This window comes from Bos javanicus, chromosome 15, assembly GCF_032452875.1.
Source record: "Bos javanicus breed banteng chromosome 15, ARS-OSU_banteng_1.0, whole genome shotgun sequence".
Classification (NCBI taxonomy): Eukaryota; Metazoa; Chordata; class Mammalia; order Artiodactyla; family Bovidae; genus Bos; species Bos javanicus.
The window spans coordinates 78452756-78476396 of NC_083882.1; the positions used below are offsets into that span (position 1 = coordinate 78452756).

Genomic DNA, 23641 nt, shown 5'->3' on the forward strand with positions numbered 1-23641 from the left:
GTGGTGTTGGAGAAGACTCTTCAGAGTCCCTTGGACTGCAAGGAGATCCAACCAGTCCATTCTGAAGGAGATCAGCCCTGGGATTTCTTTGGAAGGAATGATGCTAAAGCTGAAACTCCAGTACTTTGGCCACCTCATGCGAAGAGTTGACTCATTGGAGAAGACTCTGATGCTGGGAGGGATTAGGGGCAAGAGGAGAAGGGGACGACAGAGGATGAGATGGCTGGATGGCATCACTGACTCGATGTCATGAGTTTGAGTGAACTCCGGGAGTCGGTGATGGACAGGGAGGCCTGGCGTGCTGTGATTCATGGGGTCGTAAAGAGTCGGACATGACTGAGAGACTGATCTGATCAGCCTCTGCCCAATTTCAGTCCCTCCACTCCCCTCAAACACACATCTCTTTGAACTTGTCCTATATCATTCTTTACCTTGTTCACTAACTCCAGGTGCCATGGCCTTGCTTTTGCCCATGAACCTGTGAACTAAATCTCTTTATTCCCCCAATACTCTTCCTCAAGACCTCCATCTGATTGGATCATGGTCCCCACTCAGACTGCAGTTCACCTGTCCCCTCCTTAGAAGTATTCTTCAGCCCCCACTATAAAATCATTGTCTATCTCCCCGAATTGCTCTCTATCACATCACTCAATTACCTTTTCTCTACAGCATCTTCATCATCTGATTACTTCATTTACTTGTTTATTATCTCTCTCTTCTAATTAGTATGTAAACTCCATGTAGTAGAGGTATTGGCTGTTTTAGTCACTACTGGATTTCCAGTACATAGAATAGCCTTGGAATAGAGTAAATGCTTAATAAATATTTTCCGAATAGAAGGCTGTCACTTCTAGTTACCCCTTTTAAGAGTAAATGCAGGACTTCCCTGATGGTACAGTGGATAAGAATCTGCCTGCCAATGCAGGGGACATATGTTTGATCCCAGGTCCGGGAAGGTGCCACATCTACTGAGCCTGTGCTCTAGAGTCTGCAGCCTGCCACGACTGAGCTTGCCTGCTGCCATCATTGATGCCCCCATGTGCCTAGAGCATGTGCTTTACAACAGGAGAAGCCACTGCAATGAGAAGCTGTGCACCACAGCGATGTGTAGCCTTCGCTCATCACAGCTAGAGAAAGCCTGCAAGCAGCAAGGAACACCCAGCACAGCCTAAACAAATAAATAAAGAGTAAATGCATTTTTAAAAGGGACACTTGTTAACTGGTTGCTTCTGAAATTGATGATGGTGACTTTGATTCTTGTTGATAAATTGAAATGGAGAAATTAGATCAGTTTAGTATATCAGTCAGGATTCCTAGCTGATGATGGAATCTCCATAGGGAGTTTAAGTAGAAAAGGTACATGATAATGTGATTAAATCTTAAAGAATCTTTGAAAGGGTTAGCTCCTGCTTGGAAGAATGTGTATCCTGCTGTTGTTGGATGAAGTAGTCTATAGATGTCAATTTTATCCAGTTGATTGAAGCTGTTGAGTTTAGCTATGCCCTTACTGGTTTTATGCCTACAGGATCTGTCCATTTCTAATAGTGGATTTTTTATAGTTAGAAGTCTCAAACTCTAATTACCTTCCTAAGTTGTTCCATTTTTTACTGTCTGACTTTATTATTAGAGTTTTATGTGAATGCAAGCTGAGTTTATCCTGATTTTTTTTGTTTTATTAACTATTATATCCATACCTCATAGAATAAAACCTGGAAAAAAAATAGATGTTCAATTTTTTAAAAAATAATGAATGATTAGATAGCTATTGCAACTACATTGGAGATAAGAATTTCATGTGTTCAACTTCACACTTCTACAGAAAAAAGTTGATTAGGTAAAAGAAAACAAAAAGTCTTGCTATGGCAAAGTAGAGAAAGTGTCAAACTCATCTTCACTGGAACAAAATGACAGGCCGATATTTCATTTTCAGCTGGCAATATTTCCATAATGGTTCTGAGGCTGTTTGTTTGCTTGTTCGTTTTTCTCTTATTACATATTCCTTACCCTAGTTATGTGATGGGATTGGTTTAACAGGGTTTTGTTTGTTTTTAATATGTAGATGTTCTTTAAGATTTGGTGGAAAATCCCATTTAATTTAATTAAATAGCAATCAGATTTGGATACATTCCAATTGCAGGACTCCATGATTAACACCATGAGAAGGTACAGTACCATCATGACATTTTGTTTAAGTAGACGATGTTGTCCTCTTAAGAGCTAATGTAATGAATGCAGGAGATGCTTTAGTAGGTTTAAACCATGATATAAAAAAGACACAAGAATGCCATCTCCAAATCTAAAGTAGAACTATTTGGCCATATCAATACAATAGAATGAGACTGGTTACACATTGGAATGGTAGTTGTTCTTTATTGATATTACTAGAACAGAATGAATAAGATAGAAATTTCCCTGGTAGAATAGCTACTCTTATCTTCATATGTAGACACAGGATGACACAGGAATTTTTTTTTTTTAAGTTTCTGAGAAACTTTTCTAATGGGAAATTTTTAGTTTTTCTTGTATCATGATTCCTCTGAAATGAAGCTACAATGTAGGTTATAATTTTCTGAGATACTTGGAAGACCATGGAGAAAATGAACAGACAAAGGCATATGAAATCAAATATGCCTTCAAAGGACAATGCAGCTTTTTGTCCTCGATGAGTAAAGCAGATGGCCCAGAGACTTCTAGGTCTTCATGAGTGGGATAAAAATCCTCCTTCAAATTGTGAGCAAGTTCCCAAAAGGTAAGACTTAAGTTAATAGTGGAAACCAGGCTTTGCATTTGTATAAATTTCTGTATTACAGTACATAGGAAATCATATTGCTTGAGTTTCTAAGAACTGAAATTAAAAAAAAAAAACAAACAAACAAACAAACTGCTGACCATAGAGAAAATAAAATAAATCAAAGTTAGATTCCAGTTCCAGGCCTGTCATTTAAAAGCAGGTAACTTTGGGAAAGCTAATTCTGAGCCTCAATTTTTTTTAAAACTCTAAATTGGAGATTTTTTTTCTTGTCATTGTGAACATAAAACGTGATACTTTACATTACATTACAGTACATAGGAAATCACATGGCTTGAGTTTCTATGAGCTGAAAATTAAAAAAAAAAACAAAAACTGCTGGCCATAGACAAAATGAAATATAATTGTATGTTATATAAATATAATTATATATACTTATATGAGTATACATGGGCTTCCCCAATGGCTCAGTGGTAAAGAATCTGCCTGCAGTGAAGGAGAAACAGGAGACATGGATTCAATCCCTAGGTCAGGAAGTTCCCCCGAAGGAGAGTATGGCAATCCACTCCAGTATTCTTGCCTGGAGAATCCTATGGACAAAGCAGCCTGGCAGGCTACAGTCCACAGGGTCACAAAGAGTTGGACACAACTAAAGTGACTGAGTGCATGTTTATATATATGCATGTGTGTATCTGATTTTGTAAATATATATGAATGTAACATTTGAACATAATTTTGCATAACAAGTGAAATTATAGATGTTCTTCTAGTCTCGGTATTTCTTTTCATTAAGATATTTTGGTCTATATTAATGAAAACAGTTGAATAAAAATGATTGTTTTCTCATCATGTTTTACATTTTAGAGGGGAGCTTGCTGATATGCTTAAATTGAATTTCCGATATTTTGAAAAAAAAAAAGTGAAGATTGATTATTCATGTTGGTTCAAGAACTCTATTACACACATATATGTAGTCCACTAGATACTCACAAAAACTCAGTTAAGTACCTACCAAAATCTCATTTACAAATATGAAAATTATGACTCAGAGTGGTGACCTACTTATTTAAAGTATTATACCTAGATTTATAAAAGCATATATTATAGGCTTTGAAATATCTTTCATGATAAAAAGGATATATATTTTCTAAAAGAAGAGTTGTACAGACATTTGATTTACACATAATAATGATGAAGTGTATCTAAAACCCAGTTTCATAAGGCTTTTTGCTTTCATGTCATATAAACTGGTCTCTGGAGTAGAAAGAGACATTTGTGATCAAATATAATAGTTTGCTAAATGGAAACCTCCTCAAGGGATGTTCAATATCACTGAGTATCAAGTGGAACAAGATTAGAACATGGCTGGTTAAGACTTATATGCTATTTGTCATGAAATGGTTAAAAAATTAAATGAAGTCAGGAGCCATCTTTGAACCTCAAGAGGTATCCTTATCTGGAAAAGAAGGAGAGTGTTAATGAAAAGATGCTTCCACAGTTACAGTCCTATCGTCCTCTGATAGCATCACTCCTGGTATAGGGCCTGACCATTAGTGAATTAGTAGACACTCTGAGATGTCTCTGAGTTTAAATTACCTGAAAAATGTGACTCAAGGTTAAGTAGCTGGTAAATGGTAAGTAGTTGTACTGTTCTACAATATATTCCATCATTTTAGAGGTAAAATGTTTCTGATCTCTGAAATAACATTCTACAAAAGAATAAATGGAACTGTAGAGATGGAAAAGCACTTTGCCTATCTGAGGGCTAATATAAAGTCTTAGCCGAGTGAACACGGAGAATTGTAATACATGAGCTTGGGGAGGCCAGTATCTGGAACAGTGATTATTATGGCTTATATGATATAGCTGAGGACACAACTATGGTTACTTTGTGTACTCTTAAAATTTATATGTTGGTGTCTTAATCTTTAAAACGAGAGAATGTGAGCTTATCTGGAAATGGGTTCTTTACGGAGGTAATTTATTTAAAATAGGATCAGTAGGGTGAGCCTTAATGCAACAAGACTGGTTTTCTTATTAAAAGGGGAATTCAGATACAGATAGGCTTACATGGAGAACACCATGTGAACTTAAATCCAGTCATCTTTAAGCCAAGGAAAGAAGCAGGGAAAAAGTCCTTTTCTCACAGCCTTTAGAAATAACCAATACTGTTGACACCTTGATTTAGAATTTGGTGTAATGATAAATTTCCATTTTTTAATTCCACCCAGTTTTTGTTTTATTATAAAAGCTCTAGAAAACTGATAAAGATATTGATACAAAGAAGTATTATAGTAAATACCAAAAAATGTGCAAGTGGCTTTGGGATTGGGTAATGGGTAGATGCTGAGTTTTGGGCTGCCTGATAGAAAAATCCTAAATTGCCTTTAAGCGACAATTGGTAGAAATATGAACAATAAAAGGTGATTTCAATGTTCCAAGAAGAGAACAAGGAGGGCTGTAGAGAAAGCATGTATCATCTGAGAGAAATATGCTGCTGTTGCTGCTAAGTCGCTTCATTCGTGTCCGACTCTGTGCGACCCTGTAGACAGCAGCGAATTAGGCTCCTCTGTCCCTAGGATTCTCCAGGCAAGAATATTGGAGTGGGTTGCCATTTCCTTCTCCAATGCATGAAAGTGAAAAGTGAAAGTGAAGTCGCTCAGTCGTGTCCGACTCTTAGCGACCCCATGGGCTGCAGCCTACAAGGCTCCTCCGTCCATGAATTTTCCAGGCAGAATACTGGAGTGGGGTGCCATTGCCTTCTCTGAGAGAAATATATATATATATATATATATATATATATATATATATATAACCAGAAATTATATCACGTTGCTAGAAATATGATGTTTGAGGTCTCAAATGAAATGAAGAACATCTTACTGGAAGTAGAAGCTGGAAGGAAGGCAATTATTCTTCTGAATAAGCAGGCCTAGCAGTTAATACAGAGAAGGCAATGGCAACCCACTCCAGTACTCTTGCGTGGAAAACCCCATGGGCGGAGGAGCCTGGTAGGCTGCAGTCCATGGGTTCACAAAGAGTCAGACACGACTGAGCGACTTCACTTTCACTTTTCACTTTCATGCATTGGAGAAGGAAATGGCAACCCACTCCAGTGTTCTTGCCTGGAGAATCCCAGGGACGGGGGAGCCTGGTGGGCTGCCGCTATGGGGTCGCACAGAGTCGGACACGACTGAGCGACTTAGCAGCAGCAGCAGCAGCAATATGGAATTTTGGGGGAATTCTTTTAAAACATTTCTACAATGTGAGTAATAACAATTTTATGAAATATTTAGAAGATTCTGTGAAGAAAATGGGCTGACATAGTCATGTGAAATCAAATATATTTTTAGGAATAATGCAGAGTTTTGTGTTTGGTGTTCACACTGGATTGAAGACATTTCTATGTCTTTACAAGATAGTTGAAAAGGCGACTTGCTGGCTGTGAACAGGAATCCAAAAGGTAAATTTATAACAGTTGATAGAAGATGCCAGATTTTTCAGTTGTGTAAATTTATTTACTATGTAGGAAATCGCAAACTTGGACTTATAAGAATTGAAAAGTTGAAAACCTTTTCCTGGAATCACAAGATTTTGAAGTGAACTAGTTTAAAATTCAGTTTCTCTCACTGAAAAATGTATGATTTTGAGAAAATCAAATATTATAAGCCTGTTTCTTTAAAAAAATGAAGTTAATATTTCTTACTGTGAAGACTAAATTTTATGCATTAAATGTGACTTTATAAGTGCACAGAGTACATGCACTTATACATATGGAGATATGAAACATCAGTGTAAGCATGGAGATTTGTTTATCCCTAAGTCATATCTAAATCTTTGCCACCCCATGGACTGTAGCCCACCAGGCTCCTCTGTCCATTGGATTTCCGAGGCAAGAATATTGGGGTGGATTGCCCTTTCCTTCTCCAAGGGATCTTCCCAACCCAGGAGTTGAACCCCTGTCTCCTGCTTGGAGAGAGATTCTTTACCACTGAGGCATCTGAGAAGTCCAAGCATGGAGATAATATCTAACATATAGTTTGGCATAAAAATGATAAATATTCTTACAATGTTAATATTTCCTTTTATTAAACTATTCTCTACCACATAATGAGATGGAGAACATTTAGGAAGGAATAGGTTAATTGTGGAATATTGAAAATGTATTTAATAAATTTAATAAATATGATTAAAATTTATTTTAATAAATATTAAATTGATATCTGTTTGGATATGTCAATTAGATAGTTGCATACACGTTTATTACTAAATTTCCCACTTTGAATGTGTAAGTTACCTTAAGTGATTCTTTACTTAAATTTTTCACTTTTGTGATTTTATACCTGGTTCATCTTTTCGTGGAATTCCCTATTTATCCACTATTATTTTACTTTTCCTATAAAACTCAGCGGAAGTATTGTTTTCTTTGAGAAACCTTCCCAGATCCAGAGTTGATTATAGATATTCTGGAAATGTGAACCCTTATCCATGAATATATTTGTAGTGACACTTATAAAATTAGTTGGTATGGTCTGACCCCTCATTATACATCTAATCACTGAGAATAGGGAAACATTCTTGTTTGACTTTATGATCCTAATGTCAGGTTTAACACATTGAGTGAATAAAGTACATTAAGCTTATAAGCCATGTAAAGATGTTTTTAATTTTTTGATTTGATTTCTAGGTAAACTGTTCCTCATATCTGAAGTCAGCACCTATAAGGAATAGATGGAACCAAGAAGCAATGTGACTCACTTTGTCCTCCTGGGCCTCACACAGAATCCAAAGGAGCAGAAAGTCCTTTTTGTTATGTTCTTGTTCTTCTACATTTTGACCATGTTGGGCAACATGCTTATTGTGGTGACTGTAACATTTAGTAAGACCCTGAACTCACCGATGTACTTTTTTCTTGCTAGCTTATCATTTATGGATGTCATTTATTCCTCATCTATTTCTCCCAAACTGATTTCAAGCTTGTTCGTGGGGAAAAATACCATATCCTTCCGATCCTGTATGACCCAGCTGTTTACAGGGCATTTCTTTGGTGGATCAGAGGTCTTCCTTCTGCTGGTGATGGCCTGTGACCGCTATGTGGCCATCTGCAAGCCCTTGCATTACTTGGTGATCATGAGGCAATGGGTGTGTGTTGTGCTGCTGGTGGTGTCCTGGGTTGGAGGTTTTCTGCACTCAATTGTTCAACTTAGCATTATTTTTGGGCTCCCATTCTGTGGCCCCAATATCATTGATCATTTTTTCTGTGACATGTACCCTCTATTGAAACTCGTCTGTACTGACACTTATGTCATTGGCCTCTTAGTAGCGGCAAATGGAGGACTGATCTGCACTATAGTGTTTCTGCTCTTGCTCGTCTCCTATGGAGTCATCCTGCACTCTCTGAAGAACCTGAGTCAGGAAGGGAGGCGGAAAGCCCTCCAGACTTGTGGTTCCCACATCACTGTGGTTGTCTGCTTCTTTGTTCCCTGCATTTTCATGTATGTGAGACCTGCTAAGACCTTCCCTATTGACAAATCATTAAGTGTGTTTTATACAGTCATAACCCCCATGCTGAATCCATTAATCTACACTCTGAGAAACTCCGAGATGACAAATGCCATGAATAAGCTTTGGAGAAGGAACACGGCATTTTATGGTAAAAAAGTGCATCATCCACCATGAAGGGGGTCATTTGACATCAGAGACCACTTCCTCGGAATTCAGTAGCTTTCTCAAATCTGATGCTGATTTCTTTTTCTTCAAAGAATTTATAATTATAATACAAAAAGTTATACTATAACCATACAACTGTGCTGTTAATAACATGAATAGTTCCTCTCCATGGTAGAATGTAAGGTCTGTAATATTTTGTTATCACTGTACCTGGAAAGATGTAAGGCTTATATTGAAGGAGCCAATATCATGTAACAGATTAGTGAGGAAATTTTATATAGTTACACCAATTTTTAACCTATTTATGCATTTTTTCTTTTTTAATTATTTCGAGACAGTATTTATTTTTAGTTAGATTCTTGTCTTTTAAGTTATTCTTTTTATTATGCTATTTAAAGTATTTAATGCTATATACTCTGTGTTCTTTATAAAATTTCAGTTGCATTATACATAAAACTTTCATGTAACCCTAATTTTTTTTAAACAATTGAAGTGAAATAGATAATAATAAATAGTAAAAATGCAAATCATACAAAATGGGAGATAGTGTAGAATACATTTCCTATTTATCTCTCAATATATTTTCTAGTCCACTTCTGCAGGGGCACTCTATTTCTTAAGATCCATCTGGTAATAATCTATGTAAAAGCAATTGTATTTAAATACATGTATTTTTTTTTCTGTGTAGGTAAACTTTGCACTTTTAGTAACATCTGCGAAGTATTTTCCTAGTAGTTCATTTAGATCTAATCCTTAATTTTTCCCATACTACATCATACTCCTTTATAGAGACACACTGAAATTGTTTCCATTCTTTTTCATGTTGTTCCTAAACTTTTTCTATGAAAAGTAATTTTGAAATAAAAATATATTTTTGAATGTGTGCCAGTGTGAGCTCCTGGAAGTGAAGTTGTTGATATATGTGTTGTGTCTGAATCAATGCTCAGGTAATACATTTAGTTAAAATATTGATGGTCATAGCTATTTCCATCTTTGAAGTTGTACAAACAGCTACACTCCTGTCCACAGTCCATGAGAATATTTTTGTCCACATTCTCAAAATCAGTCCTGATAAATACTGATGGCATATGATAATCAGATTAAATTTATTTGAAATTTGGTTTTATAATTTACCACAAGTCCTTTTGATATAATTGGGTTTGGACATCTTTTCACTTGTTTGATATAATTTGTATTTTTTTTGCTAGAATTGTTTGTTAATCTCTTTTATCTATTCATTTAATTGTTGATCCTTTCCATGCTGATTTTTATGAAATAATTGTCTAATAAAGAAATGACACTTTTGGCTATTGTACACATAATGGATATCTTTCTGGCTAGTCACAGAGCAAGGTGCCCTGGAGCTGGTGTCATTTTGCTGGTTGGTAGAATGGCCAGGCCAGGGTGTCCCGGGTGGTGCTGGCCTGCTGGTGAGTGGGCTGGGATTGACTGGGCTGGCATCAAGGCCACGGTCTGGTGGGTGGGGCTTTGGCTCAGTGGGTCCTGGGCTGATGCTTGCCCACTGGTGGGTGAGACCAGGACCTGGGGCTAGGGCTAGCCCACTGGTGGTGGAGCCAAGTCCCAGCATCCCTGGCTGCGGGCCAGGGGCCCCAGAGCTTGTGTTGTCTGAGTGGTTAAAGGTCCCAGAGTTTCTGGGCTGGTGTCCTTGTTACTACCCAGGGTTCTTGACCTCCTTAATCAATAGAAATTGATTACAGACCAGACAAGAAATTCAGGCAAGACTTTGTTGTGGTCCCCGCTGCAGCAGGGGGTAGGAAGACAAACAACTCCTTAGGTGGTGTTGTGTGCAGGGGGCATGCACAGTACCCTACTTTTCTCCAGACTCTCTGCTTTTTGCTCCAGGCTCCTCAAAAGTGGTGTGTGTTCATGCCAAGTCTCTTCAGTCTAGTCTGACTCTTTGTGGACAGTTGCCCACCAGACTTTTCTGTCCATGGGGTTCTCCAGGCAAGAATACTGGAGTGGGTTGCCATGCCCTCCTCCAGGGGATCTTCCCAACCCAGAAATTGAACCCGTGTCTCCTGAGTCTCCTGCATTGAGGGCAGATTCTTTACCACTGAGCCATTGGGAAAGCTCCTATTACCTTAGTTCTTAAACTTATTTTAAAAATTGTGGTCAAATATACATAACAAAATTTTTAATTTTAACCATATTAAAGTGGCATCAATTCACCCTGTTATGCAAACGATATCACTGTCTATCATCGGCAGAACATTTCCAGCTTCCCAAACTGAAATTCCACAGCTATTAAATAAGATTTCCCATTTCCACGCAGTGAGCCCCAGGCAATCGCCATTCTACTTTCTGCGAACTTGACCACTTTAAGTGCCTCATGTAAAGTGGAATCATTTTTTTTTGATTGCCTTTTTTCACTCAGTGTAATATCCTTTCCCCATTAAATGCTGTTGGCACCCTTGTTGAAAATTATCTAAGCACATATAAAAGGTTTATTTCTAGACTCTCTTAATTCCATTGGTTTGTTGTCTGTCTTTATTCCAAAACTGGCGCTGTGACTACCGTTGTTTTGTGTAACGTTGTAGAATCAGGGAATATTAGACTGACCGCTTTCTCTTTCCTTTTCAAGACTGACTTGCAAAATCCTTGAGATTCCATATGAGTCTTGGCGTGAATTTTTCTATTTCTGCTAAAAACATTTTTTGGGGTTTTGATAAGGATTGCACTGAATCTGTAGGTCACTTACAGTCATATTAATATCTTAATGCTATTAAATAACCCAATTTATAAAATTATTTCCATATATGGGTGTGTGTTCTCTGAGTAACATATTGCAGTTTTCAGTTTACAAGATTTTTGTCTCTTTGGTTATGTTTTTTCTTAACTATTTTATTCTTTATGACGTGCTTGTAGGTGGAATTATTTTCTTTATTTCTCCTGGGTTGTTTATGATGGTATAGATATTCGACACCATTTCACATAAAATCTCAACAAATTGGAAATAGAAGGAGTGTACCTTGACATAATAAAGTTTATATATTTATAGATCACAGCTAACATCATCCTCAACTTTGAAAGATTGAAAACTTCCCCATTAAAATATGGACGAAGAGGGCACACTCTCACAAGCCTTTTTTTTTTACCATAGTATTGCCATAAAAATTCTTGTGAAAATTTTAGAGTTTTCTAAGTATAGCTCCTGTCAACTCTGAGAGTAAGATAATTTTATAAATTATCTCACTTTTTAAATTTAGTTTTACTTTCTGTAATAGTGCTTCTTTATTTAAAACCTTTTTATTTTATATTGGTGTATAGCCAATTAATGAGTGTCACCAGTGGCTCAATGGTAAAGAATCCACCTGCAATGCAGGAGACTCAGAAGACAAGGGTTCAATGCCTGGGTTAGGAAGATTCCTTGACGACATGACAACCCATTGTAGTATTCTTGCCTGGATAATGCGCCTGGACAGAGGAGCCTGGTGGGCTATAGTCCATGGTTCTTAAGAAACTGGACGTGACTGAAGTGACTGAAAATGAAGGCACAGCCATGAACAGTGTTGTGATAGTTTCAGGTGGACAGCAAAGGGACCCACTCATGGAACCACGTATCCATTCTCCCCAAACTCCTTTCCCATTTGGGCTGCCACATAACACTGAACAGAGCTTCCTGTGCTGTACAGTGGGACCTTGTTGGTTATCCATTTTATTTTTTTTTCATTTTCATTTTATTTTATTTTTAAATTTTACAATATTGTATTGGTTTTGCCAAATATCGAAATGAATCCACCACAGGTATACATGTGTTCCCCATCCTGAACCCTCCTCCTTCCCCCCTCCCCATACCACCCTTCTGGGTTGTCCCAGTGCACCAGCCCCAAGCATCCAGTATCGTGCATCAAACCTGGACTGGCAACTTGTTTCATATATGATATTATATGTATTTCAATGCCATTCTCCCTAATCATCCCACCCTCTCCCTCTCCCACAGAGTCCAAAAGACTATTCTATACATCACTGTCTCTTTTGCTGTCTTGTATACAGGGTTATTGTTACCATCTTTCTAAATTCCATATATATGCATTAGTATACTGTATTGGTGTTTTTCTTTCTGGCTTACTTCACTCTGTATAATAGGCTACAGTTTCATCCACCTCATTAGAACTGATTCAAATGTATTCTTTTTATTCTTGCTTGTTCCTGACTTTAGAGGAAATGCTTTCAATTTTTCACCAATGAGGATAATGTTTGCTCTGGGTTTGTCATATATAGCTTTTATTATGTTGAGGTATGTTCCTTCTATTCCTGCTTCCTGGAGAGTTTTTATCATGAATGGATGTTGAATTTTGTCAAAGGCTTTCTTTGCATCTATTGAGATTATCATATGGTTTTTATTTTTCAGTTTGTTAATGTGGTGTATTACATTGATTGATTTGCGGATATTGAAGAATCCTTGCATCCCTGGGATAAAGCCCACTTGGTCATGGTGTATGATCTTTTTAATATGTTGCTAGAATTTTGTTAAGGATTTTTGCATCTATGTTCATCCATGATACTGGCCTGTAGTTTTCTTTTTTTGTGGGATCTTTGTCAGGTTTTGGTATTAGGGTGATGTTGGCCTCATAGAATGAGTTTGGAAGTTTACCTTCCTCTGCAATTTTCTGGAAGAGTTTGAGTAGGATAGGTGTTAGCTCTTCTCTAAATTTTTGGTAGAATTCAGCTGTGAAGCCGTCTGGACCTGGGCTTTTGTTTGCTGGAAGATTTTTGATTAGTTTCAATTTCTGTGCTTGTGATGGGTCGAAAGTATAAATCCTCAAACTTTATTCTTCACTTTTCAGATTTTTTTTTTTTGATTATTTGGGATTTCTTACAATTCCATATGAAACTTCTCTACAATTTCACACAAATTTTAGTATTTGCATTTCCATTTTTGCATAAAATGGCTTTTGGTAAAGATTGTATTAAATATGCACTCTAGGGGATATTGTTATCTTAATTATATTAAGTCTACAAGGCTATGAATACAGGATACGTTTATATTTACCTGTGCTCAGTTGCTTCATTCATGTCTGACTCTATGCAACCCCATAGACTGTAGCACACCAGGCTCCTTTGTCCAAGGGATTCTCTAGGCAAGAATAATGGAGTGGGCTGCCATTTCCTTCTCCAGAGAATTTTCCTGACCCAGGTATCAAACCTATGTCTCCTGTGTCTCCTGCATTGTAGGCGATTCTTTACCCACTGAGTCACCCTATGTCTTCTTTAATTTCTTTTAGTGATTTTTTTTTAGTTTTTAGTGTACAATTCATCCACCATTTTGGTAAATTTATTCATAAGTATTTTATTGTTTCTGATGGTACTGTCAACATACTTATTTTCTTAATTTTGTTTGGAGGCTATTAATTCCTAGTATATCAAAATATAGGTTATTTTGTATTAATGCTAATAGTTTCTTCGTGTGTGTGAGGATTCCTTAGATTTTTTTTCTACATAAGATCATGTCATTTGTTAGTATAATTTTACTTCTTCCTTTCCAATTTGTATGCCTTTTATTTCTATTTCTAGTCTATTTTTTCTGACATTAACCTTCAGGAAAATATTAAATAGAAGTGGTGAAAGGGAGACTATTCTGATTTTATGAGGTAAGCTTTCAGCTTTTCACCATTGAGTATGAGTCTTAATTATGGGTCAAACCTTCCAGATATGTTCAGGACTGGAAAAGGTCAGTTTTCATGCCAATCCCCAAAAAAGGCAATGCCAAAGAATGCTCAGACTACCGTACAGTTGCACTCATCTCACATGCTAGTAAAGTGATGCTCAAAATTCTCCAAGCCAGGCTTCAACTGTACATGAACACTGAACTTCCAGATGTTCAAGCTGGATTTAGAAAAGGCACAGGTATCAGAGATGAAAATGCCAATATCTGTTGGATCATTGAAAAAGCATGAGAGTTCCAGAAAAACATCTGCTTCTGATGTTTACTGACTATGCCAAAGCCTTTGACTGTGTGGATCACAACAAATTGTGGAAAATTCTTAAAAAGACGGGAATACCAGACCACCTGACCAGTTTCCTGAGAAATCTGTATGCAGGTCAAGAAGCAACAGTTAGAACTGGACATGAAACAACAGACTGGTTCCAAATAGGAAAAGGAGTACATCAAGGCTGCATATTGTCACCCTGCTTATTTAACATATATGCAGAGTACATCATGCAAAAACCTGGACTGGATGAAGCACAAGCTGGAATCAAGATTGCTGGGAGAAATATCAATAACCTCAGATATGCAGATGACACCACCCTTATGGCAGAAAGTGAAGAAGAACTAAAGAGCCTCTTGAGGAAAGTGAAAGAGGAGAATGAAAAAGCTCGCTTAAAGCTCAACATTCAGAAAACTAAGATCATGGTATCTGGTCCCATCACTTCATGGCAAATAGATAAAGAAACAGTGACAGACTTTATTTTTGGGGGCTCCAAAGTCAATGCAGATAGTGACTGCAGCCATGAAATTAAAAGACGCTTGCTCCTTGGAAGGAAAGTTGTGACCAACCTAAAGAGCATATTAAGAAGCATAGACATTACTTTCCCAACAAAGGTCGGTCTAGTCAAAGCTATGGTTTTTCCAGTAGTCATGTATGGATGTGAGAGTTGGACTATAAAGAAAGCTGAGCACCGAAGAATTGATGCTTTTGAACTGTGGTGTTGGAGAAGACTCTTGAGAGTCCCTTGGACAGCAAGGTGATCCAACCAGTCCATCCTAAAGGAGATTAGTCCTGGGTGTTCATTGGAAGGACTGATGTTGAAGCTGAAACTCCAAACTTTGGCCACCTGATGTGAAGAACTGATTCATTTGAAAAGACCATGATGCTGGGAAAGATTGAAGGTGGGAAGAGAAGGGGACAACAGAGGATGAGAATGTTGGATGGCATCACTGACTCAATGGACATGAGTTTGAGTAAACTGGGGGAGTTGGTGATGGACTGGGAAGCCTGGTGTGCTGCAGTCCATGGGGTCGCAAAGAGTCGGACATGACTGAGTGACTGAACTATAACTAACTACATAATCTGTTTATCTCAAATGTCATCAGAAGCAAAAATGTAAGAATCTAGAATATAAAATTGCTATTAAATTGTCTTATTATGTAACACTGAGATCTTGGTTACTGCTTATTATTGAAAATAGCATGTTTAGTATTTATTTATTTTGGACTCAATATAGATTCTTTTATGGAATTTTCCTGATTATTGCATCTTGGTTGTACAGTGAAAAGTAATGTTATTTCCCGTTGCCCCTAAGGCTGGCAGTCTTTGTTATTTTACATACTGTATCAGTCAGGCTCCAGCCAGGAGACAGTCCACAGTGCAATTTGGATAGCAAAAGTTCATATGCAATTATTAATTATAGTGGGGTATTATCTATAAAAGGATAATAAGGGCTTCCCTGGTGGTTTGATGGTTAAAAATCTGTAATGCAGGGGACATTGATTGATCTCTGGTGCAAGAAGATCCCACATGCCTCAGACCAACTAAACCCATGTACCACAGCTACTGAACCTGTGAGCCTGGGAACCACGTCTACTGAGCCCACGCACTGCAACCACTGAAGCCTGTGTGCCCTAGAGCCTTGCTCCACAACAAGAGAAGCCACTGCAATGAGAAGCTCATGTGCTGCAACAGAGAGCAGCCCCAGCTGACTGCAACTAGAGAAAGCCCAGGTGCAGCACCAAAGACTCAGCACAGCCCAAATAATTAAATAAATCTTTTTTAAAAAGGAGGGAGGTAGTGAGTTCTATAAAGAGTGACTTCAACTGGGAGATGAGCATCCAAAGAAGGAACATTTAGAATGTGAGCATCTCCCCAAACTTGGGATTCCAGTCTTACGGAGAAGGTGTAGCTGCTGTCCTTTGAATGGTGGAAAAGTTTGACTGAGTTGCCTTGGTCCACAACTACTTCATGATCTCTGAAGAGGTTGACAGGCATGAAATGTCTCTGGAAGTGGCAAGACAGGAGTCTTCCACTGCAGCGGTGGTTGACTGAAAGTCATGAACAAGGAATTAAGGCCTTGAGGGGCAAGCAGGAAAAACCCATTTTGGGTGCAGGTGGAGAAAGGCTGGCAGAGAACACCCCTCTGATAGCACAGATGGTAAAGAATCTGTCTATAATGCAGGAGACCCAGGTTTGATCCCTGGGTGGGGAAGATCCCCTGGAGAAGGAAATGGTAACCCACTCCAGTATTACCTGGAGAATTCTATGGACAGAGGAGCCTGGCGGACTACAGTCCATGGGGTCACAAAGAGTTGGACATGACTAAGTGACCAACACACATACACATGGTACATTTAGACTGTACCGTGAGTTGGAAAATTGATTACTGGGGTGCTTGTGAAATTTATTGGAATCTTCCTGTAGATGAGCCGTTGAAACTCAATGGGAAAGTGTCCATGGAAGTGTCAGTAAAAGTGAAAGGAAGTGTCAGAAAAAGCAAAAGGGAGCCCAGTGGAAGCCATCCCTCCCGCCTCCCGCAATTATAACACACACAATGTTGAAAGCTACAGAACCAGAACAAGATGAAAAAGGAAAATATTTAATCCAGAGAGAGATGTGTCTTTGAACACTTCTCCTGATCAAGCTTATCATCATGTCAGGTCAAGGACAGGGAGAAATGCTTACAGGATCCATTTTCATTAATATGGAGTGGGCAATAATGGGTTTATTTGTAGCTGAGAGGCAGTTAATTGATAACTGGCATAAGAATTTTATCCTTAATTCTTTGAACCCATTTTCTATACATTGAGGCTCAAATATATAGTGTAATATGACAGAGCCTTAAGTAAGTCAAAACTGAGATACATACTGAGATATGACTCTTTATCCTACATGCTGCTGCTGTCACTTCAGTCGTGTCTGACTCTGTGTGATCCCATAGACGGCAGCCCAGCAGGCTCTCCCATCCCTGGGATTCTCCAGGCAAGAACACTGGAGTGGGTTGCCATTTCCTTCTCCAATGCATGAAAGTGAAAAGTGAAAGTGAAGTCGCTCAGTCATGTCCGACCTTCAGTGATCCCATGGACTGCAGCCTACCAGGCTCCTCCGTCCATGGGATTTTCCAGGCAGGAGTACTGGAGTGGGGTGCCATTGCCTTCTCCACTTTATCCTACATACTTTTTGCTTATTAAACAGCCTGAAGTAAGACTTCCCTTTTTTGGTTGGTAATAAGTGACTGCAATAATTTTTTTATTGTAAAACCTTAAAATAAGCAAGCATCTAATTTGTTGAAAGATTCTGTATAACTGAATTTTGATAATTTTGTATAATTTCACTATTACTTATACTCTGGTACCTCATTAATCCTTCACTGAAGAGAACAGGCAGAGATGAACAATCACTTGGAGGTGGTATTGTAGAACAGATTTAAACATCTTTGTTATTTAAACTTTTAACTCTGAATTTTCATGGCTCAGTAAGTATGCTGTTGTGTTGTTGCTGCTTAGTCCCTAATTCGTGTCTGACTCTTCTGAGACCCCATAGACTGTACCCTCCAGTCTCTTCTGTCCATGGGATTTCCCAGGCAAGAATACTGGAGTGGGTTGTCATGCCCTCCTTCTGGGGAATCTTCCCAAACCAAGGATGGAACCCATCAGGTTCTTTACCACTGAACCATGTGGGAAGCCCTTCTATTTACCTAGATCTTCTTTAATTTCTTTTAGTGATGTTTCTGTTTTTAGTGTACAATTTATCCACCACTTTGGTAAAATTTATTCATAAGTATTTTATTCTTTCTGATAGTACTGCCTACATAATTATTTTTTAATTAAATTTTTTATTTTTAATTTTTTAATTGTTAATTCCTACTATGTTGAAATATAGCTAGTTTTGTATTGATTCTAATAGTTTTATTGTGTGTGTGGATTATTTAGATTTTTTCTACATAAAACAATGTCATTTGGTAGTATAGTTTTACTTCGTCCTTTCCAATTTGTATACCTTTTATTTCTATTTCTAGTCTAATTTTTCTGACATTATTCTTCAGGAAAATATTAAATAGAAGTGATGAAAGTGAACACGTTCTGATTTTATGAGGTAAGCTTTCAGCCTTTCACCATTAAGTATGTCTTTGCTATAGGAGAAACCTTGGCATATATTTGTTGATGATATAGAGCATGTCAGCCTTCAGGAGCACTTTGTCCCAGGTCTTACTATAAACTGTCACCTATCTGGTCATGTAATTGTTTTCAAAAGGCCATTCCACAATTTTATTCACTAATTTGCAAATATTTCTTGGACTCTATCTCTTCATGTTAGATGGGGTTCCCTAGATGCAGATCCTGAGATGGGATTTTATGGAAGTGATTTATAAGGAGAAGGGATTTAATGAAGCCACTATGGTAAGCTTCCCTGGTGGCTCAGATGGTAAAGCATCTGCCTGCAATGCGGGAGACCCAGGTTCGATTCCTGGGTTGGGAAGATCCTCTGGAGAAAGAAATGGCAATCCACTCCAGCACTCTTGCCTGGAAAATCCCACGGACAGAGGAGCCTGATAGGCTACAGTCCATGGGGTCGCAAAGAGTCGGGCACGGCTGAGCGACTTCATTTTCACTTTCATGGTAGGAGAAGAAAGTCTGTGGTCTAAACTAGATTCTGATCACAAGAGCTCTAGAGTATAATTTTATGGATCCTACACTTTGAGAAGGCAGGAGCCAAATCTGTTTTTATTAGTCATTGAAGACCCAACAAATATCCATGTGCCTGTTTCATTATTTCAGCTCAAAAATATTTACTGATGAATGAAGGACAGAGGAATAATGGAGCACATTTATTATGAAATTGCTTTGTATGTAGATGTAGTCACAGATTAAAAAAAAAAGCATTTAATAATAAAATGTTACCAAAAGCTAAAGATTAACAGAGAAATATAATATGAATAACTCATATATATATATAAGACAACGAAATCTTGCTGAGACAGGAAAAACATCAAGGTAAACTATTTGCTCATACTGCGGATAATTTCAGTTTTCCTTTCTTTCTTTCTCTCAAAAGAAAGAGTAAAAGAAATTGTGATTTCCCTAAACAGTTTACCCAGAATTCTCAGAATCTGAATTAAATAAAATTAAATAAAGGTAGGAAAAAATTCTCTCAAATACAGTGCCTTTTTTACTCTTTATTTTGTTGAGATTTTATTTTGCTTACACCTTTTATGTATTCATTCAATGTTTATTACTAGCCAGAAACTGTGCTACTCTGAATCAACTATCATGATACACCAGGAAAGTTCTTTGTGGAATATGACCGCATATTTAATAGATAGAAATTTCTATCTGACATCAAGAGTTTCTTTTCTTTGAGTCATCACTCTTTTGGATGGTTTTTCAACCTAAGATGGTGACATGAACAATGGTAAGTGCTATGAAACCTATGAGGAAATTAAAAAAAATCATGCAATCTCCATTCAACTATTACAAATGATCAATGGATAATTTTATTATTAAATATATTTATGTTAAATTGGAGGATTATTATTCTAATGTGTTCATCAAAACCCAGTATTGTGTTGGGTTTTATAACAACAAAATAGTTACATGTTACAGTCAACAAATCACTGTCAACTATGATACATAAAGTGAATAGTTGGTAATGAAAAGTCATTGGATTTTTAGTTACAGTAACAAAATGAAATGTACTATACACAATTTGTCCAGCATAGTCTCTGTCTCAATAAAAGGTAGTAATTGTCTTCCCTTTCTATCATTTCTTGGCTATCTATGAAGGCAGTTAGGATTTTGGTCAGGGAAATGGGTCTGATTCTGTTACTGACTCTTTGGTATATGTGCTTTGATACCATCCCTTTTCCTTCAATTTCACCACTTGTAAAATTGGGATAATAGCAGCATTATAGCAATCTCTTTGTGTTGTTAGAGAGAGTAGTGGTAAATATCAATCTACTTAGTGTTTCTTTCATTTTATTAGATGAAAAATCTATGAATCCACATACAAGGTTGAAACTAGTAAAAATAAACCTCAATTTGGTAGAATTTAGATTCTAAAGATGGAAAGAATGGTTTTGATATATGTTTTTCTCTTTTTCTGGGAACTTATTTCTGTTCCCCTCAGTGCAATAATTTGCAGTGACTAATTTACTTCTTTATTCTTTACATACTCCTTGTTGAGATCATCCAAAATACACTTTGACTTTTGTATCAGATGAATTAACATTTGGCTCTAAAGCCCATTTATAAGACACCTGAAGTAACTTTCCTACTACACAATTTCCTAATGGCATTTTCCATCTGGGCATTTCTCAAGGTATAGATTAAGGGATTTAACATGGGAGTTATCACAGTATAAAATACAGCAACTGCTTTATCAACAGCTAAGGTAGCTGCAGGTCTCATGTACACAAATATGCAGGGCACAAAGTATAAAACGACCACTGTGATGTGGGAGATGCAGGTGGAGAGGGCTTTTCGTCTTGCTTCCAAGCTGTAGGCCCTTAGGGAACGCAAGATGACCCTGTAGGAGACCAGCAGGAGAAGGAAGTTTAACAGGCAGATGAAGCCACTGTTGGCAGCAATGAAGAGCCCTAGCGTGTGCGTATCAGTGCAGGCAAGACCGAGCAAAGGGTTCAGGTCACACATAAAGTGATCTATGACGTTAGGGCCACAGAAGGGTAAGCGGAAGATGAAGAGGATCTGTATGAATCCATGAAGAAAGCCTCCCACCCATGACACTCCCACCAGCAGCCCACACACCTGCCAGTTCATGATGCTTGTATAGTGCAAGGGCTTGCAGATGGCCACATAGCGGTCATAGGCCATCACGGTAAGCAGGATGACTTCAGCACCTCCAAAGAAATGTTCCCCAAAGATTTGGGTCATGCATCCATGAAATAAGATGGTTTTCTTTTCACAGAGTGAATCGACAATCATCTTAGGGGCACACACAGAGGAGTAGCAGGCATCGATAAAGGAGAGATAGGCCAGGAAAAAGTACATGGGGGATCCCAAAGATGGGCTGGCAGTGATGGTGACCATGATGAGCACATTTCCTACCACAGTGGTGATGTAGATGGCAAAGAACACAGCAAACACAGTTTTCTGCATCTTTGGATTCTGTGTGAGCCCCAGAAGAACAAACTCTGTCACGTTGCTCCTGTTCTCCATGTGTTTCATGAAATGGTTTATTCACTACCTGAAAGTGAGAGAGTTAATCCTTAGGTAGGTTGATAAGGCCCTGAAAGAGAAAGGGTCCAGGGCCCTGGAGGGGGAGAAGGATAGAAACATTTTTTTTTTTTCCCTACATTGCTTTGTCTTAGTCACATAAAATTTTCTTTCTTAAACTGAGCTTTTGTGACAATAATGTTTAAAATTAACTTTGTTTAAACCCATGCTTTTTTTTTTTCTTAAACTGAGTTTTTGTGACAATAATTTTTAAAATTAATGTTCTTTAAGCCCAGAACTAATGATTACAGGACAACACATCTCATCTTGCTCAAGGGTAGGTTTTTTCTTAAGCTCTGTACTAATGATTATGTAAGGAAAATGTATCTTGCTCAAGGACATGTTTCTCCTTCTTAAGTGAACTTTCTGACTAATCTTGTTATTTTAAGACCTTTCCATTGTCAGTTCTAATCTTTTGAATTTAAAATGTGTGTTGTGGGAGTGGATCTGGTAAAAGTTCATAAGGCCTTGATAAGACTTGATAAGAGGCAGTCTCTGTCCCCCTTCTGATGTCTCTGTTAGAAGCTTTCTCTGCCCTTTTTCACTGTAATAAAACTTCTGCCACACAAAGGCTCTGAGTGATCAAGCCTGGTCCCTGATTCTGAAGCTAAATCCTATTCTTCGGAGATCATGAATCCATTGTTCACTGTCCAAACCTATCAAAAGAAAACATAATTTTAATTTATGCATTCTTAAGCTTATTAAACTTCTTCACTCTAATAAGTAATAATACCCAGACTTTACTGGAGTGTGAATTCTTTCTTTTTTTTTTTTTAATGAAGAAAAGATTCTGAGTTCTTAAGATTATTCCAATTAGCTCCTAGGAGAAAATTCTTTTAATAATAAATATGAGAGGAACTTTTGTAAACCCATGGGTGGGAGACCTTAATCATTTGAAGTGGTTGAGTCTAACTTGAAGTAGTGTATTTCCCAGATAATGGCAATTAAGTGTGAAAAGAGGTAGAGGATGGATGTAAAGCTTAGGAATTTTCCTTTTACTCTCTGAGAAATGGGGGACCATGGAAGGTCATTGAAAATATGAGTGGAAGGACAAAAGAAATTTGATGAAGAGGGAATCTTGAATGTTATTCTACTAAAGATTTTGTGTGTCTTGGATGAAGTTGGCAGGGTTTCAGTGAACGGATGGAAGATGGAGATAGAAACCAGAGTAGCAAAGTACTCAGAATAGTTGAAAAAGGAGTAACACTACAATGTGCACGCGCTAAGTGGCTTCAGTCGTGTCCATGTCTCTGCGACCCCATGGACTCTAGCCCACCAGGCTCCTCCCTCCATGGGATTCTCCAGGCAAGAACCTTGGAGTAGGTTGCCGTGCCCTCCTCCAGGGTTCTTCCCAACAGGTTGTTATTGTTGTTTAGTCGCTAAGTCATGTCTGACTCTTTTGTGACCCCCATGGACTGTAGCTGCTCCACACTCCTCTGTTCATGGGATTTTTCAGGCAAGAATACTGGAGAGGGTTTCTATTACCTTTTCCATGGGGATCTTCCTGACCTAGGGATCGAACTCATGTCTCCTGCCTTGGCAGGCAGATTCTTTACCACTGAGCCTCCAGGAAAGCCCAAAGAATGGGTACAAGAGCTAATTAAAAGTATTCATAATGCATGTTGACTAAACCTACTTACTTTGCAATAGGTATAGCACGCACATTCCAATAGTTTTTTGCTATGTTCATAGTGTACTATCACATGCTTTCTTTTCCTAGCAATAACAATTTACACGGCTGGTATAGTATCATTCATTTTGCACATGAGGAAACAATCTCATAGACTGATGTTAATAGCTTAATAAAAGTGCTAATATTAACTAAAACTGCACACTTAGTGTGCTTTAAGTCTTATGCAGACACTTGGTTTTAAGCCTTGATACAAACCTACAATATGGTTACTACCATCATTTTTATGCTTATTTTACACATTAGGAAATAGAAACATAGAGAAATTAAGGATTCTGTTTAAGGCCAAGCAGCTATACCACCCTTATGGCAGAAAGTGAAGAGGAACTCAAAAGCCTCTTGATGA

The 23641-nt window shown here is 37.8% G+C and overlaps 2 protein-coding genes and 1 non-coding gene across 3 annotated transcripts; 2 read left to right on the forward strand and 1 right to left on the reverse strand.

Annotated features, from left to right (window-relative positions):
• The first annotated feature begins 7412 nt into the window (after positions 1-7412).
• On the forward strand, positions 7413-8428 carry LOC133261415 (olfactory receptor 4A47-like). Its single transcript, XM_061439898.1, has one exon. The coding sequence runs from the start codon at positions 7481-7483 to the stop codon at positions 8426-8428; it is 948 nt and encodes a 315-aa protein (XP_061295882.1). The 5' UTR covers positions 7413-7480.
• A 10352-nt stretch (positions 8429-18780) lies between these two features.
• On the forward strand, positions 18781-18852 carry TRNAC-GCA (transfer RNA cysteine (anticodon GCA)). The gene has a single exon. It is a non-coding gene; the product is annotated as a tRNA-Cys (tRNA).
• A 1766-nt stretch (positions 18853-20618) lies between these two features.
• Positions 20619-21548, reverse strand: LOC133261051 (olfactory receptor 4C46-like). Its single transcript, XM_061439635.1, has one exon. The coding sequence runs from the start codon at positions 21546-21548 to the stop codon at positions 20619-20621; it is 930 nt and encodes a 309-aa protein (XP_061295619.1).
• Positions 21549-23641: the final 2093 nt, after the last annotated feature.